The sequence below is a fragment of the Schistocerca cancellata genome, chromosome 3, assembly GCF_023864275.1.
Source record: "Schistocerca cancellata isolate TAMUIC-IGC-003103 chromosome 3, iqSchCanc2.1, whole genome shotgun sequence".
Classification (NCBI taxonomy): Eukaryota; Metazoa; Arthropoda; class Insecta; order Orthoptera; family Acrididae; genus Schistocerca; species Schistocerca cancellata.
This window is the reverse complement of record NC_064628.1, coordinates 169,666,203-169,683,826: the sequence shown is the minus strand read 5'-3', so window position 1 is coordinate 169,683,826 and position 17,624 is coordinate 169,666,203. Positions and strand designations below refer to the sequence as shown.

The 17,624-nt window shown below is 42.3% G+C and overlaps 1 protein-coding gene across 1 annotated transcript in view; it reads left to right on the top strand.

The window, feature by feature from the left end:
- LOC126176183 (fatty acyl-CoA hydrolase precursor, medium chain-like) overlaps window positions 1-17,624 on the top strand; it is a 194,967-nt gene that overhangs the window by 93,655 nt on the left and 83,688 nt on the right. Inside the window, exon 3 of the mRNA XM_049923325.1 lies at window positions 12,635-12,778. Coding sequence (XP_049779282.1) covers window positions 12,635-12,778 — 144 coding nt within the window. The remainder of the gene's footprint in view (window positions 1-12,634; window positions 12,779-17,624) is intronic.

Sequence of the window (17,624 nt, the reverse complement as noted above, 5' to 3'; positions counted from 1 at the left end):
GCCAAAGGAATAGCGTACGTTTTCCCGCGAAATGGTGTGTGTTCTTTTACTTTAAATAAATATTGTAAGCCTTGTATAGTTCCCGTGTGATGACTAAATACTGTAGCATGTGAAGTCAAAATGTGGTGCAGCTCTTCTCTTGCAACGTCATCTGGCACTTCAGCTTTCTTAACCTTTTCATTAATTAATTCTTCGCTATTAATTATATCATCCATCGCGTCTCTGTATCTATTGTCATTGTCATGAATAAACACATTGTCGTCATAATGCTCAACGAAAACATCAGAAGTAAGAAACCTTAAACATTTTGTATCTGACTCAGATCTTGTTAAACACTCGAAAAATTTCAAACATTTCGGCATTCCGGCAATAGTCAAATTCACACTTCCTTCTTTAAAGTTCAAAATTGCCTTATGTGCGTTAAGAAACTCCATACCTAATATAATTTGTGTACTGAGTAATGGAACAATAATAAAATTAGCAGAAAATTCGTATCCTTGACAATTGAAATTTAGGTTGGTCTGTTGTTTAACTTCTACACCCTTTCCAGAAATCGCTCCTCGAATTGTAGTTTTAGAAATAGGTAACACAGGACAGGCAATAGTTCTTTCACATATACGAAAAACTGATTCACTAATGACATTCAATGGGCTCCCAGAATCTAAAACTGCAGTGAACTTATTCTTACCCACACATACTTCAATAACAGGATGTAAAAATGCGTCTACATTATTTTCCTTTTCGTCTAACAAAATGTCTCTCATGTCTTCCAGGCGTACGTAGTGTAAAGTCGTAGTGTCATTACTTTCTGAACCGTCTATATTGCTGCCAGAAGCCGAAGCTGCAAGTCATTGTCGATTGTTTGCGTCACGTCTCTGAGTATTCGCGTCATTCCGCGGATCCATTTCTACGATTTGCACTTGTCTCTCTGAAGTTCTGTCACGTGGAGGATGCCAATTAGGTCCCTCCTGTCTGTTAGATACAAATTCTTGGTTGTGTCTGTTATTAAAATTTCTGTTTTCCTGTCTGTCTGCATAACTACTTCTTGTGTAATTTCGACTGTCACTTCTGAAATTATTGTTGTATCTACTACCCTGGTTATTTCTGTAGTAAGAATTTCTATTACTGTATGAATAATTTCTGTCTTGATGATACCGATTACTGTTTCCGTATGATTGATCATTCCGGAAGGAATTACCGTTATTATAATTGTCTGTGTAATTTCTGTTAGAACGTCTGTTATTGTCATAAGGCTGGTATCTATTGTCCTGTCTGTTACGTCTGTCATTCTCAAAGTTCCCCATATAACGCCCGTTCCGATCACTATCCCTTTTCTCTGAAAATCTATTGTAATTACTGTTACTGAAAAAGTTACAAGAAGTGCCGTCATCGTTGTCATACTCAAGTTCTTGCAACAAAGTCTTAAAGGTCTCAATGTCGTCTTTACATCTTCCGGCTAAAGCAATTTGTCTTATGGATTGTGGCAGCTTAGTTAAACAAATGCGAATTAATTCAGTAGGGCTATAAGGATTGGAAAGGAATTGATTCTTTCGAATCATGTCTTCAAAATATTCCGCTGGCGTGCGGAACTCAGACTGTTTGAAATTACGCTGCATAATAAGACTGTGTTTGACTCTGTCTTGCGTGTTTTCGGACCAATATGCCGATAGAAATGCATGATAAAAATCATTTAGGCTATTACAATCTCTAATGAGTGCGCTCATCCGCGTCGCCGGTTCGTTTTCTAAATATCCACACATAAATTCCAGTTTGTGACTTAGTGGCCAATTTGGTGGGAGTGCGTACATAAATTGATCTAACCATGAACATGGATGTATGTCATTCTTAGAATTGCGGAAGATTTTAAATTTCCGAACAGTCAAAAAGTGTTTATAGTCAAAGTTTTCGCCTCGTGGCGACAAAGACCTACCGCGTCTGTTCCAGTCCGAATGTCGATTATTGTCAAGTTCGCGCGCCTGGCGCTCTCTTGTTGCATCCCGTAAATGAAATAAATTACTTTCTTCAAAGCCCTCTGCTACCTGTGATTCTAAATTTCTTCTGCTATATTTTCCTACGATTTCGCCTTCAATTTGCTTGACTTGCTTTCGTAATGCCTCAACTTCCCTTTTAACGCGTTCATTAAATTTTCCCTGATTTTCAACATGCTTATTTATGTTCTGGTACTCTTCGGTTTCTGAAAATGGCAATGGAGCTGTGTCATCTGAATCTCTGTCCCCATTTAAGCTAAGACTTGTCAATTTATCTGAAATCTCCTCAACTCTTTCCGATAAGTCACCAATTTGTTCTTTCTGTTTATTTACGTCTTCCGTAAGTGTCGCGACTTGCGTTTCAGTATTAACGCATTTAGTAGTTAACTGTTCATACTGTTGTGTTATGTTATTTAGTCTGTCATTTGGTACGGATTCCTCAATTCTCTCAAATATTTCTTTCTTATCGTGTGCACGTTGTAAATTTAACTCTGAAAATTGCTGTACTGTCACGCGATCTCTTTCCTCCTGTTCTCTATCCTGTTCCCTTTGTCTAATCTCTACTGCAACTAAGCTATTATTGTGAGCATTCAAAATCGGTTGTACTTCTTCTCTGATTTCTTTCTTTAATTCATCTTTCATATTTTTGAAACATGTCCCTATTCCTGAATCTATCCGTGTTTCCATTGTTCCCATTTGTGATCCCAGTGAGTCTAACCGTTTTTCCATTGTTCCCCTATCTGTTTTTAACTCAGATCGTAACTGTGATCCCATTGTTCCCATCTCAGTTTTAATTGTTCCTATTTGTGAGTCTAACCGTGTTGCCACTGTTTTTAATTCAGATCCCAAATTTAATATTGCACTCATCAACTGCTCCGCGTTAAGTTGTTCGAAATTCTTTTCGCCCCTAACATTTCCCACAAAACTAACTTCCTTCTGCATAGCCATAAAGCTATCTGTATTCGATACTATTCCAGAATCTTCTGTCGTTAATCTCGGGTTCTGTGAATTTTCTGATTGAGAAAAATTTTGAAATGGTTCCGGACTATTTTCCCGACTTATTACATTGTTTTCCACTTCATTATCCATCATACTGTTTTCCTCTGTTAGCGAGTTCGCCATGTTAACAATTTCATCATTCTCACTATTCATCATTTTTGCCTTTTTCATCGATCGCGTAATCATTTACAAAACATACAAAACTCGTCACTATATGAAAATTACACACAATGACACTTTATCACCAACAATATCAATCACAAGAAATGCTTCCTTCAAACACGATTAACGAACAATAGAAGAATGACAATTACCAATCTACACATGCAAAATAGACTACAATTACTAAACTACAAATTACTACTACAATACTACTGTCTACTATTTTTACAATCAGAAGATTCCAAGGGACGATCCGAAGCAGCGGTCGCCACGTGCATGGGGGCTTAATTAACTATTAATGAAAATATTTTTAGGTCGCCACGTGCATGGGGGCTATATTAAAATTAAATATGAATGCAAATATTTTTAGTAGCTGTATGTCCGATTACGCAAGTCTCGTAAACGGCTGGCCCTGACTAGTATTAGTACGCAATCTGACTGCATAGAATAACAACAAACAATGAAACAAAATTTTCGTTAACACAGTTAATTAATTAAGCCCCCAGCAACTATAAAACCTACGAAACAACAAGCACAAGTGTAGCTGTTCTGTATGTGGTAGTATGACTCAACGCACATCTGGCACGGTTCTTCTTCAACAAGACAAGAATTTTTAAATATCATTTATACTGACGTGATAAAAGAAAATTAGAAATACTATAATTGTGCAAGAAACCCAGAATTACACTCTAATACAAGAACACAAGCCAGATGCTTTGTTGACTGAACCTGTAATGACACATTATTCAGGACACACAAATAAATAGACAACATAATATTTATTACCTTCATATATATTGACGAAAAGCACTCTGACCATTACAATATCTCCATTGGAATAACATCTGCTATCTCTCCCATCACATAGCTGCATAAAACATCGAACAAACACTCACTACTACCCCATCTCATTCCAACTTCAGCTACAAGCAGTGTCCACCACAACTTCTCGGCAAGAACTGCCTGTCGCTGCGTCTCAATAATCACTGCCAGTGGAGGCGGCGGAACAATACTCTCTGGCGCGATTTTTGGCGCTGTGGCTCAGTGTAGCCACCTTTCAGTCTTCCCTATGACGTATAGTAGTGATATTGGTCTGCAGGAGAGGGGGTTAGTTGTTGGTTTGTCGGCTTTATGTATCATTATGGTTTTACTTGTCTTCCATGTCTTGGGGATTGCTTCGTTTGTCAGGCAGTAGTTGAATATTAGTGATAGGATTGGGATTATGGTGGGGAAGGGGAAGTTTTGGATATGTATGCGTTTGATGTTGTTCAGTTCAGGGGCAGAGTTTCGTCCTGTCATTATTGCGTTTATAATTTCTGTGTCCGTGATTGGTTTTGTCAGTTCGGCGGTGTCTTCTGTTCCTACTGCTGGGCTGTTGAGAAGGTCGGGGAGTTGGTATTCGACGAGTCGGCAGAATTTGTTGTCGATTTTGTCATCGATTGGGAAGGAATGTATGGACTGGAGGATGTTTTGGTAGGCGTCTGCTTGTTTTTTGGGGTCTGTGGTTGGTTCATTGTCTATAAGGAGCATGTGGTTGGAGGGTTTCTTTTGGCCTGTTAACGTTTTAAACTTATTCCAAAATTTGCGGCCTTCTTTGTAATTTAGCTGACGACATGTGTCATCCCATTCTTTTTGTTTGTGGTGGGAGACGAGTCGTTTTGCCTGGGCGTTGAGGCGGTTCCATTGCCTTTTGAGATCTGGGTTTCGGTTTCTCGTCATTTCGCGCTGTAGTATTTTTTCTTCTGTTGGATGATTGCTAGCATCTCCGCCGGTATGGTGGGGCGCCAGTTGTTGATTGTTTTTTTCGGGACTGCTTCGTCTGTGGCCTTCTTGATGGCGTTTTCTAGTTGGGTGTTTATGTAGTCTAGATCGTCATTGTCTGTTAGAGTTATGGGTGCTGTCAGTTCGTCTTGTATGGTTGTTTTGTACTTGGCCCAGTCTGCCTTGGAGTATAGCCGGATAGTGCGTTGTGTGGGGTGAGGGTTTGACTACTTCGCAGGTTCGAATCCTGCCTCGGGCATGGGTGTGTGTGATGTCCTTAGGTTAGTTAGGTTTAAGTAGTTCTAAGTTCTAGGGGACTTATGACTTAAGATGTTGAGTCCCATAGTGCTCAGAGCCATTTGAACCATTTTTTTTGGTGAGGGTTGGGGGCGCTAATTGCTGAGGTACTGAAAAGGATGGGGAGGTGGTCACTGGTTATGGGGTCTCCTCGCCGGGGTTCTGTGAGAGCGTCGGATAGGATGGGACTATGGAGAATGTGGTCTGGTATAGAGGTACCCTGGTGTCCTATGAAGGTTGGTTGGTTTAGTGCTAGTCTTGTAATGGGATCGGTGGTTAGGATGTCAAAAAGGACGCGGCCGTTGGCGTTTGTCACAGTGTCTCCCAGTTGAGTGTGTCTTGCGTTTATGTCTGTTAATAGGAGGAATTTGTTGTGTGTCGTCATTAGATATTGTAGGAAGTCGTATGGGATTGGGTGTCCTGGTGGGTTATAGAGGCAGGCGACTATTAGTCGGCATTGTCGTTGCATCCGAATTTGCACCACAACGGCTTCTGTGTCTTGGAGGTGTTGTGGGAGGGTTATCTGTATTGTGGGTATGTTGGTGTCTGTGTAGATTGCCACCCCTCCTCTGGCATCGTGTCTGTTCTTGGAGTAGCAGTTGTATCTGCTTAGTCTGCAGCTTTCATTGGCTTTCAACCATGTTTCTGTTACTCCAAGAATGTGTATGTTTTCTGTGTATAGGGTGTGCGTGAGTAGGTGTTTTTTGTTCTTAAGTCCCTGGACATTAAGGAACATCAGGTTCGTTTAGTCGTTTCGAACGTGATGTTCGTTAATGTCCAGGGACTTAAGAACAAAAAACACATACTCACGCACACCCTATACACAGAAAACATACACATTCTTGGAGTAACAGAAACATGGTTGATTCAGTTATTGACAAAGTGTTTAACTTAGTAGGGGTTGTGTGGAAGATTCGCTGTGATCAGCAGGCTTATAAAATATGTTTTGGGGTGTAAAGTTGCTGTGATCAGAATTCAGACACGTGTAAAGAAAATGACTATGTCCAGTCATAAGGGAGGTATGAATTTGATGTGGAAAATTGCAATTTCAACACATCGATAGTCATAAGGGGGATGGAAGAATTTACGTGGAAAGTTATGCCCAGTCATCAGAAGGATATGGATATTGATATTTCCAGAGCGAATTGACATTTCCGGCTTAAGGCTGTCGCGAGCAGCAAGTACAAAGAAAAAATGCTGGCTGGTTGGCTCTTGCTCACAGTCATGGGGACAAGTGCCGGTGGTGGCCTTTGCAGCGATCTCTGGATTATTGAACTAACCAGTATGCTGGTAGAGTGGCGACAGAAGTGGATGTGTGTGTTGCATGAGAAGATTTAGAATGACAGGTGTTTGCATGGGATGATTATACCCTCCATGTAAATTGATTGGTTGACTGCTTGGTGGCAGTTTCTCTCTGATCTCTGAGCGTTCAGTACGGTGGGCATGTGGATGCTGGGGGATACATGGCCTCTGGCTTGGGTGCTCTTGTGGATATCAGGATGTGAGTGTGCAGGATGTGTGAGTGTTCCAGCAGTTTCCGACATCTAATTGAAACAGCTACTACTACAGAATGGAACGTGGCTAAAGCGTGTGGTGTTTACTGCTTCTTAATACAGTCCAGTGGACTCTGTCTTACAGTGTTATTTGTTGTTGTTACTATCCTATCATGTGGTAGACGCTATCCTCCCCCCTCTTCGTCCTGCTGTAGTGGGGGGAACCAACTTAGGGATTATACAGTGATTTAAAAATCCAACTGCAACGACAAATTCCCGATTGACCAGCTTATTGTTTCCGATAGTGGTACACACATTAAACCAGCACCTCCGCAGATTGTTAAGGACATAGCGTGCAACTGAGCTGAAATTTGAAATTCTCAGCTACCTCCAACGTAATGGACTTCCTAACAAATGACCTAATTGTGCCAGCATCTGCCAGTAGGAGGCAAGGGGAAAAACAATCCACAAGGATGTAGGAACTAGACAGTTGCAGCATCAAATCCTACCAAATACACTCCTGGAAATTGAAATAAGAACACCGTGAATTCATTGTCCCAGGAAGGGGAAACTTTATTGACACATTCCTGGGGTCAGATACATCACATGATCACACTGACAGAACCACAGGCACATAGACACAGGCAACAGAGCATGCACAATGTCGGCACTAGTACAGTGTATATCCACCTTTCGCAGCAATGCAGGCTGCTGTTCTCCCATGGAGACGATCGTAGAGATGCTGGATGTAGTCCTGTGGAACGGCTTGCCATGCCATTTCCACCTGGCGCCTCAGTTGGACCAGCGTTCGTGCTGGACGTGCAGACCGCGTGAGACGACGCTTCATCCAGTCCCAAACATGCTCAATGGGGGACAGATCCGGAGATCTTGCTGGCCAGGGTAGTTGACTTACACCTTCTAGAGCACGTTGGGTGGCACGGGATACATGCGGACGTGCATTGTCCTGTTGGAACAGCAAGTTCCCTTGCCGGTCTAGGAATGGTAGAACGATGGGTTCGATGACGGTTTGGATTTACCGTGCACTATTCAGTGTCCCCTCGACGATCACCAGTGGTGTACGGCCAGTGTAGGAGATCGCTCCCCACACCATGAAGCCGGGTGTTGGCCCTGTGTGCCTCGGTCGTATGCAGTCCTGATTGTGGCGCTCACCTGCACGGCGCCAAACACGCATACGACCATCATTGGCACCAAGGCAGAAGCGACTCTCATCGCTGAAGACGACACGTCTCCATTCGTCCCTCCATTCACGCCTGTCGCGACACCACTGGAGGCGGGCTGCACGATGTTGGGGCGTGAGCGGAAGACGGCCTAACGGTGTGCGGGACCGTAGCCCAGCTTCATGGAGACGGTTGCGAATGTTCCTCGCCGATACCCCAGGAGCAACAGTGTCCCTAATTTGCTGGGAAGTGGCGGTGCGGTCCCCTACGGCACTGCGTAGGATCCTACGGTCTTGGCGTGCATCCGTGCGTCGCTGCGGTCCGGTCCCAGGTCGACGGGCACGTGCACCTTCCGCCGACCACTGGCGACAACATCGATATACTGTGGAGACCTCACGCCCCACGTGTTGAGCAATTCGGCGGTACGTCCACCCGGCCACCCGCATGCCCACTATACGCCCTCGCTCAAAGTCCGTCAACTGCACATACGGTTCACGTCCACGCTGTCGCGGCATGCTACCAGTGTTAAAGGCTGCGATGGAGCTCCGTATGCCACGGCAAACTGGCTGACACTGACGGCGGCGGTGCACAAATACTGTGCAGCTAGCGCCATTCGACGGGCAACACCGCGGTTCCTGGTGTGTCCGCTGTGCCGTGCGTGTGATCATTGCTTGTACAGCCCTCTCGCAGTGTCCGGAGCAAGTATGGTGGGTCTGACACACCGGTGTCAATGTGTTCTTTTTTCCATTTCCAGGAGTGTATGCATCATACCCTGGCACAAAGTAGATGGATGGCTGTCGCTAACCACGCAACACGTGGAAACGAAGATTACCACTAAGTATCGTGGGCAGCTAAAAGGGTAGTAGTGACCGAAGTATACGGCTGCAAGTAAACTGAGCTCACATCAGTACCAGTGAACAAAATCAATGGGATTTCTAATTCAGGTCCACGGCTAGAAAGTGAGGTAACTCCCGTTCTTGATGGTCAGTTTACAGTCTTCAACAGGAAGATACGAAATGCCGATTCAACTACTGGACAGAAAGCATCCCAGTGAGACATGTTTGCCACCGCGACCTCTGAAGCTGCTGTCCCGCAACGGAACTACCTCCTACGTAGATGCTATCGCCGCTCGTTCTGTGTTGGTTTCCATTTGCATTCCATTCCATATTGGTTGGGGAATACAAAAAAAAAAAAAAAAAGAGACACACAGCGAAGGAGTTACCTGAATGGGATGGAAATCGGTAGATGTGCAGACAAACAAATCATTACAATTTCAGAAAAACTGGATGATTTATTCAACAAAAAGGGCTTCACAAGTTGAGCAAGTCAATAACGCCTTGGTCCATTTCTGGCCCTTATCCAATCAATTATTTGACTTGGCATTGATTGATAGAGCGGTTGGGTGTCCTTCTGAAGAATATCTTGGGAAGTTCTGTCAAACTGGCGCGTTAGATCATCAAAATTCCAATCTGGTTGGAAGGCCCTGCCCATAATGCGCCTAACGTTCTCAATCGGGGAGAGATCCGGTAATATTGCTGGCCAATGTAGGGTTCACAAGCACGAAGACAAACAGTAGAAACTCTCGCTGTGTGTGGGCAGTCATTACCTTGCTGAAATGTGAGCCCAGGATGGCTTCCAATAAAAGGCGACAAAACGGGGCATAGAATATCGTAGCTGTACCACTGTGCTGTAAGAGTGGTGGGAATGACAACCAGAGGGGTTCTGACACGCCAGAACGTCACCTCTGGTTGTCGGGCCGTATGGCGGACGACAATGAGATTGTTATGTCACCGCTGACTGGGGCATCTCTAGGCACTTCTTTGCTGGTCATCGGGGCTCTGTTCGAAACGGGACTCATCACTGAAGACAATTCTATCCAGTCAATGAGATTCCAGACCGGACGAGGCTGGAGACGTCTCGGACAGCGCTGGGGTACCAACTTGACTATCGCCCACCGTACGGCCTGACAACAAGGAGTGATGATCTGGGGGTGTCATTTCATTACATAGCAGAACCCCATTGGTTGTTTCCTGCTGGACCCTTAAAGCACGGCGGTACGTCGGCGGTATTCTATACCCCGTTTTTTTGTCGTCCTAGGCAAGCCATCCTGGACTTACATTTCAGCAAGATAATGTCTGCCCGCCCTGGGCAGGAGTTTATACTGCTTGTATTCGTGCTTAGGAAACATTGGCCAGAGGGGTCTCCGGATCTCTCCCCAGTTCATCTCTGTCCACTCCCCTTTCTATCATATTGCCGTCAAGTTTATTTCCCTTGTATAGCCCTCTATATAATCCTTTCTCTTAATTGTTTAGGACTGGTTTTCCACCTGAGCTCTTAATAGTCATACAGCAGCTTTTCTTGCCCCCAAATTCCACTTTAATTTTTCTGTATTCAGCGTCTATCTTTCTCGTAGTGAAATATGCTTCTAGATTCATACCACTGTGCTCTAGCCATTCCTGCTTAGGCGTTTTGCGCTTCCTGTCAATTTCATTCTTTAAACGTCTGTATTCCCTTTCGCGTCCTTCATGTACGGCATTTTTATATTTTCTCCGTTCATCAGTTAAATTCAGTATCTCTTGTGTTATCCAAGAATTTTTACTAGACCTTATCTTTTTCCCTATTTGATCTTCTGCTATCTTCACTATTCCATCTCTCAAAGATATCCATTCGTCTTCTACTGCCTTCCTTTCCCCTGTTCTAATCAAACTTTTGCCTAATGCTCTCTCCTAAAATTGTTTCAGTCACTTATCAAGGTCCCATCTCCTTAATTTCCTACGTTTTTCCCAATTTCTTCAGTTTTAATATAAAGCTCATAACCAATAAACTGAAGTCAGGGTCCACATCTACCCCTGGAAATGTGTTATAATTAAAGTCTGGTTTGTAAATCCCTGGCTTACCATTGTATAATCAATCTGAAACCTTCCAATTTCTCCATGGCCATTCCACATAAACAACCTTCTTTCATGATTCTAAAACCAAGTGTTAGCGATGATTAAATTATGCACTATGCAAAATTCCACCAGCTGGCTTCCTCTTTCATTCCTTCTCTTATTTTCCCACTATCGAATTCCAGTCCCCTATCGCAATGAAATTTTCGTCTTCTTTAACTATATGAGTTATCTCGTCGTACGTTTCTTTAACCTTTTCATTATTTCTGGAATTAGTTGGCATATGAACTTGTACTACTGTGGTAGGTGAGGGCTTAACGTCTATCTTGGCTACGGTAATGCGTTCACTACGCTGCTCATAGTAGCTTACCTACATTCCTGTTTTCTTATTCATTATTAAACCTACCCCTGCATTATGCCTATTTGATTTTTTTATTTATAATCCCGTATTCGGCTGTCCACAAGTCCTGTTCCTCCATACCTAACTTCAGCCTACCCATTTTCCTTTCTAAATTTTCTAGCCTCTGTCCGATTAAGGGATCTAACATTGCACGCTCCGACCCATAGAACGCCTGTTTTGTTCCTCGTCATGACGACATGCTCCAGAGTAATGGGGACTAATTTCCCTCCGGAATATTTTACCCAAGAGGACGTCATCATCATTGAACCATACAATAGAGCTGCATGCCTTTGGGAAAAATTACGGCTTTAGTTTCCCCTAGTTTTCAGCCGTTCACAGTACCACCATAGCAAGGTCGTTTTGGGTGATGTTGCAAGGCCAGATCAGTCAATTATCTAAGAGTGTTGCCCCTGCAACTACTAAAAAGGCTGTTGCTGCTCTTCAGGAACCATCCATAGTGTGCTCAAAATTTGCTTATTATCGAATCAGTTTTGAGCATGGCTGTTATTAAGCAACCATGGACTACTTTCAACATAGGATTAAACAGCCAATGGGTTGCAGATAAACGGTAGGAACATTAGCGTAGATTTCAACATCAGAGTCTGATGTTGTTCCCAGCTGGACACACGTGACAAAGGCTAGAACGATTTGTTTTACTTTTGACTTGAGCATACGGGTAGCTGCTCCAAATCCTGACTATTGCTTTTTAACAATGTAATTTTACGATTTAACGACATTTCATTTTGATGAAGACACCCCTAGTAGGTGCCGAAACCTAGGTTAGTGTACCTATCGGTTAATCCTATACTGAAATTACTGTCGAATGTTTTGATGATTCCATCTGGTTCAAAGCGGATGATCTCTGAGCCAAATTTGTTTCGAAAATAGAAATGTAGTGTACCTTATCCTTTCGCAGAAGTTACTAGCACACAGAAGCTTGTCGATATCGATAGTTCGCACGGTTTATCCGCTCCTTCGTCAGCCGAGCTGCCCACATTTCCCAGGCAGTGACTCTTACCGTTTCTGCTGCTTAAAAACTTCTTTCTTGGAACACGCGGTCAAGTCTGCGGGAACAATATATGAACTTAAAGTAATATTTAAATCACAAGGAGAATAAAATGCATATACTATCAACCTTGAAATATTCTCTTTGTCCCCAGTAGTACGATTTTCGTAAACTTGCCCCTCAATCAAGTGAGAAAGCAACTGCTGAACGGGTAGCACGTCTGTATCATGGCTTAAACAACATCATTGCGTGGAAGTGTGGTGCGGACCGAGGGCATACATATTAAAGAATGTAAACAGTAGGCTGAAGTGTAATTACACGCAAAATAACTGGTGGAGGTTCAGTGAAACAGATGCGTGAAAAAGTTGCTGTTTGTGTAGGATTATTAGCTACCTAATTGTTTGCAGATAGACTGACCGTCAGTGTGCACAGTATTGAATGAAGTAAGTCCTTTTGTTGCAGAGTCCTCAACCTCCAGATGGATGGGAGCACATCCGCGATGCAACAGCTCCTGGGGCTTGGTGTCCGCAGGTGTCCGTGTTGTCCCCATTAGAGCCTCCGACAGGGACAGAGGACTGCCTGTACCTCAACGTGTTCACGCCACAGGTATGTTGCTCCTTATATTGTACTCCGTATAGAGGGAAAACGTAACACTTAATAATTGTCAAAATATATTACTATTTTTGTGTAAGCTAGGTCTTCTGGTTCTATAATACGCCAGAATACATTTAAAATAATCCTTCCGAAGTTGACAAATCGATCTGTAATATAGAAAGATTATTTTACGAATGAAAAGCCGTGTCATTAATTGCTATAGAATTGTTTTGTGCTACAGAAGGTAACAAAATTATTTATTTTACTAACACCAATTTTCTGTACAAGCTCGTCACTAACATTGCTCCGTTGCACGGCTTTCTATTAAGCTTTTTCTGCGCTTCGACTATGAGTGTTAGACAGACCGTATTGGCTACACGCACGCCAGCAACGTAACAGGTAACTGATCCACAGATATAGAGAATGGGGAAGCTTCTAACAACGCCTAAATATTCGTTCTGTTACGTGTTGTGTCATACGTATTTCTGAAACGTTTGTTGAAGTTCATTACAAAATATTTCGTTATTGTTTCCTCCTAAGTACGAAGACTATTACACCCAAGAAGTTGTTCTCACGTGCAGTGAAAACGTAACTGCTTGAATGCTAATAGTGACACGCCTATTATAATGTTATTTTGTACAAAATAGTACAAAATACGGTAGCAACATGTAACATAACAAGGGGTATCTGTTAATATCCATTCCATTAAGGACCAGTTGGAAACCCAGGAACGATTGGAAATCAATAGTTGTACATGTGAGGAAGAACCTCATCTGACTAAAGTGTGTGTTTATTGGCGTTTCAGAGGGAGCGGTAGTTTCGAAATTCGAACGGCTTAGCGGTTCGATTGTTGCAAATAGTCCGCCTCACTGTTTCCGAAATCTGCCAGATGAGTTTGACGTACGCGCTCGAGATAAGAGATTACTTCAATTCTCCGAAGTTACAGATCTCTGTGTTACTGAGTACATAAGGGATAATTTAACGGAGATGAAAGTTCCTTGGAGCTATGAACTACAAGCGGGGGTAGGTATGATCAAAGTGGCTCACTAACGTAATCTATTATTGCTGTTGTTTTTTATAATTAATTTAAATATTCTATGCTATTTACTTATCGAGAAACTATGATTGTTGACTTGTGAATGATAACAACAACGCCATCGTGTTCTCCATACTTCCACTACACCAACCGAAAGAATCTCTTATTTTGTGGAGGCGACAGTAGCACGTTTCGCAACAGTCGTAAGTACAAGGTGATGAGACTCTTTAATGAGAGGATCGCTCCAATCTACTTGCTTACTAACAATGCGATTATTCTTAATGATAGACCATAAGGAATCTTTTTGCTGGAACGCGTCATGAGAGCTGGCAGGGTGCGTCAGTGCAATTTTCAAATGTCTCTGTACGTATAAGATCTACTATCTGCATCTGTTTTCACTTGATTTATATAAAATCATTATTTATTATTTGGGAATATTTGAGTAGTAATGCTTCAGTAACATGAGTTAAAGTCGCAGTGAGATATATGCGCTTTAATGTTTTAGCACAAGGGTGAATGAAATTACTGTGTACAAATAACAAAGAACCATTATATGTTTGTTACTATAATTCGTTTGTGCCTACAGTGAACCACGTAGTTCATAAAACTAGCAATCTTTCCTTTTAGTCCAGTACCTCTCAACCCATAGCTATCGGTATTTTTCCATTCCTGAGTCCACTTCACTCCAGTACCCATACGTACATTTACTGTTGTTAGTTAGTAGAAAGAATCTAATATTTTGATAGCCACTCTGTTCTCATCTCTGTTGTGAATGTCTTTGTGGTCAGTTTCTAGTTGCTCAAGGTCTTTCCTAAATAGTCTTTTCAACTTTTTTTCTGAGTCATCAGTCTTCTGACTGGTTTGATGTGGCCCTCCACGAATTCCTCTCCTGTGCCAATATCTTCATCCTAGAGTAGCACTTGCAGCCCATGTCCTCAATTATTTGCTGGATGTATTCCAATCTCTGTTTTCCTCTACGGTTTTTGCCCTCTGCAGCTGCCTCTAGTACCTTGAAAGTCATTCCCTGATGTCTTAACAGTTGTCCTATCATCCTATCCCTACTCCCTACTATGTGTTTTCCACATAATCCTTTCCTCTCCGATTCTGCGCAGAACCTACTCATTCCTTACCTTGTCAGTCCATTTAATTTTCAAAATTCGTCTGTAACACGACATCTCCAATGGTTCGATTCTGTTCTGTTTCGGTTTTCCACAGTCCATGTTTCAGTACCATGCAATGCTGTGCTCCAAAAGTACATTCTCAGAAATTTCTTCCTCAAATTAAGGCGTATGTTTGATACTAGTAAATTTCTTTTTGCCAGGAATGCCCTTTTTGCGGTGCTAGTGTGCTTTTGATCTCCTACTTGCTCCGTCCATCATTGATTATTTTGCTGCGTTGGTAGTAGAATTCCTTAGCTTCATCTACATCGTGACCGTCAATCCTGATTTTAAGCTTCTCACTATTCTCATTTTAGCTAGTTCTCATTACCTTCGTCTTTCTTCGATTTACTGTCAGTCCATACTCTGTACTCATTAGACTGTTCATTCCATTCAGCACATCATGTAAATCTTCTTCACTTTCACTGACGATAGCAGTGTCATCAGCGAATCGTATCATTGATATTCTTTCACCTAGAATTCTAATCCACTCCTAAACCTTTCTTTTATTTCCATCATTGCTTCTTCAACGTACAGACTGAACAGTAGGGTGAAAGACTACATTCCTGTCTTACACCCTTTTTAATCCGAGCGCTTCGTTCTAGGTCGTCCATTCTTATTATCCCCTCTTGGCTCTTGTACATATTGTATATTACCCGTCTCTCCCTATAGCGTACCCCTATTTTCCTCAGAATCTCTAACATCTTGCACCATTTTACATTGTCGAACGCTTTTTCCATGTCGACAAATCCTATGAACGTCTTGATCTCTCTTTATTCTTGCTTCCATTATCAAACGTAATGTCAGAATTGCCTCTCTGGTGCCTTTACTTTTCCTAAAGACAAACTGGTCGTCATTTAACACAATTCAATTTTCTTTTCCATTCTTCTGTATATTATTCTTGTCAGCAACTTGGATACATGAGCTGTTAAGCTAATCGTGTGATAATTTCGCACTTTTCAACTCTTGCAGCCTTCGAAATTATGTGGATGATACTTTTCCGAAAGGCAGAGGGTATGTCGCCAGACTCACATTCTACACGCCAACGTGAGTAGTCGTTTTGTTGCCACTTCCCCTAATGATTTTAGAAATTCTGATGGAATGTTATCTATTCCTTCTGCCTTATTTGATCTTAAGTTCTCCAAAGCTCTCTTCAGTTTTGATTCTAATACTGGATCCCTTATCTCTTCTAAATCGATTCCTGTTTCTTCTTCTATCACAGCAGACAAATCTTCCCCCTCATAGAGCCTTCAATGCACTCTTTCCACCTATCTGCTCTGTCCTCTGCGTTTAACAGCGGAATTCCCGTTGCATTCTTAATGTTACCGCCCTTGCTTTTAATGTCACCGAAGTTTGCTTTGACTTTCCTATAAGCTGAGTCAGTCCTTCCAACAGTCATTTCTTTTTCGATTTCTTCCCATTTTTCATGCAGCCATTTCATCTTAGCTTCCCTGTGCTTCCCATTTATTTTACTCCTCAGTAACTTGTATTTCCGTATTCCTGAATTTCGCTGAACATTTTTGTACTTCCTTCTTTCAGCAATCAACTGAAGTTTTTCTTCTGTTACCTATGGTTTCTTCGCGGTTATCTTCTTTGCACTTATGTTTTTTTCCCGAGTTCTGTGATGCCCTTATTAGAGATGTCCATTCCTCTTCAACTGTACTGTCTACTGAGCTATTCTTTATGGCTGTATCTATAGCCCTAGAGAACGTCAAGCTTATCTCGTCATCCTTAGTAATTCCGTATACCACTTCTCTGCGTATCGATTCTTCCCGACTAATCTCTTAAACTTCAGCCTACTCTTCATCATTACTACATTGCGATCTGAGTCTATATCTGCTCGTGGGTACGCCTTACAATCCAGTATCTGATTTCGGAATCTCTGTCTCATAATGGTGTAATCTAACTGAACTCTTCTCGTATCACCCGGCCTTTTCCAAGTATACTTCATCCTCTTGTGATTCTTGTACAGAATATTCGCTATTATTAGCTGAAATTTATTACAGAACTCAATTAGTCTCTCTTCTCTCACGTCCCATGTCTAAAGCCCATAATTTCCTGTAACCATTTTTTCTAATCCTTCCCCTACAGCCGGCAGCGGGGGCCGAGCGGTTCCAGGCGCTTCAGTCTGGAACCGCGCTGCTGCTACGGTCGCAGCTTCGAATCCTGCCTCGGGCATAGATGTGTGTGATGTCCTTAGTTTAGTTAGGTTTAAGTAGTTTCTAAGTCTAGGGGACTGATGACCTCAGATGTTAAGTCCCATAGTGCTTAGAGCCATTTTCATTTTTGAACCTTCCCCTACAAGTGCATTCTAGACCCCTATGACGATTAGATTTTCATCTCCCTCTACTTTCTATATTACCCTTTAAATACCATTATATATACTTTCTCTATCTCTTCATCTTCAGCCTGTGAATTCGGCTTGTATACCTGAACTAGCGTTGTCAGTGTTGGTTTGCTGTCGATTCTGATAAGAACAACCCTATCACTGAACTGTTCAAAGTAACACACTCTCTTCCTTACCTTCCTATTCATAACGAATCCTACTCCCATTATACCATTTTCTGCTACTGTTGATACACTCTATACTCATCTGACCAGAAATCCTTGTCTTGTTTCCATTTCACTTCACTGACCCCTACTATATCTAGATAGAGCCTTTGCA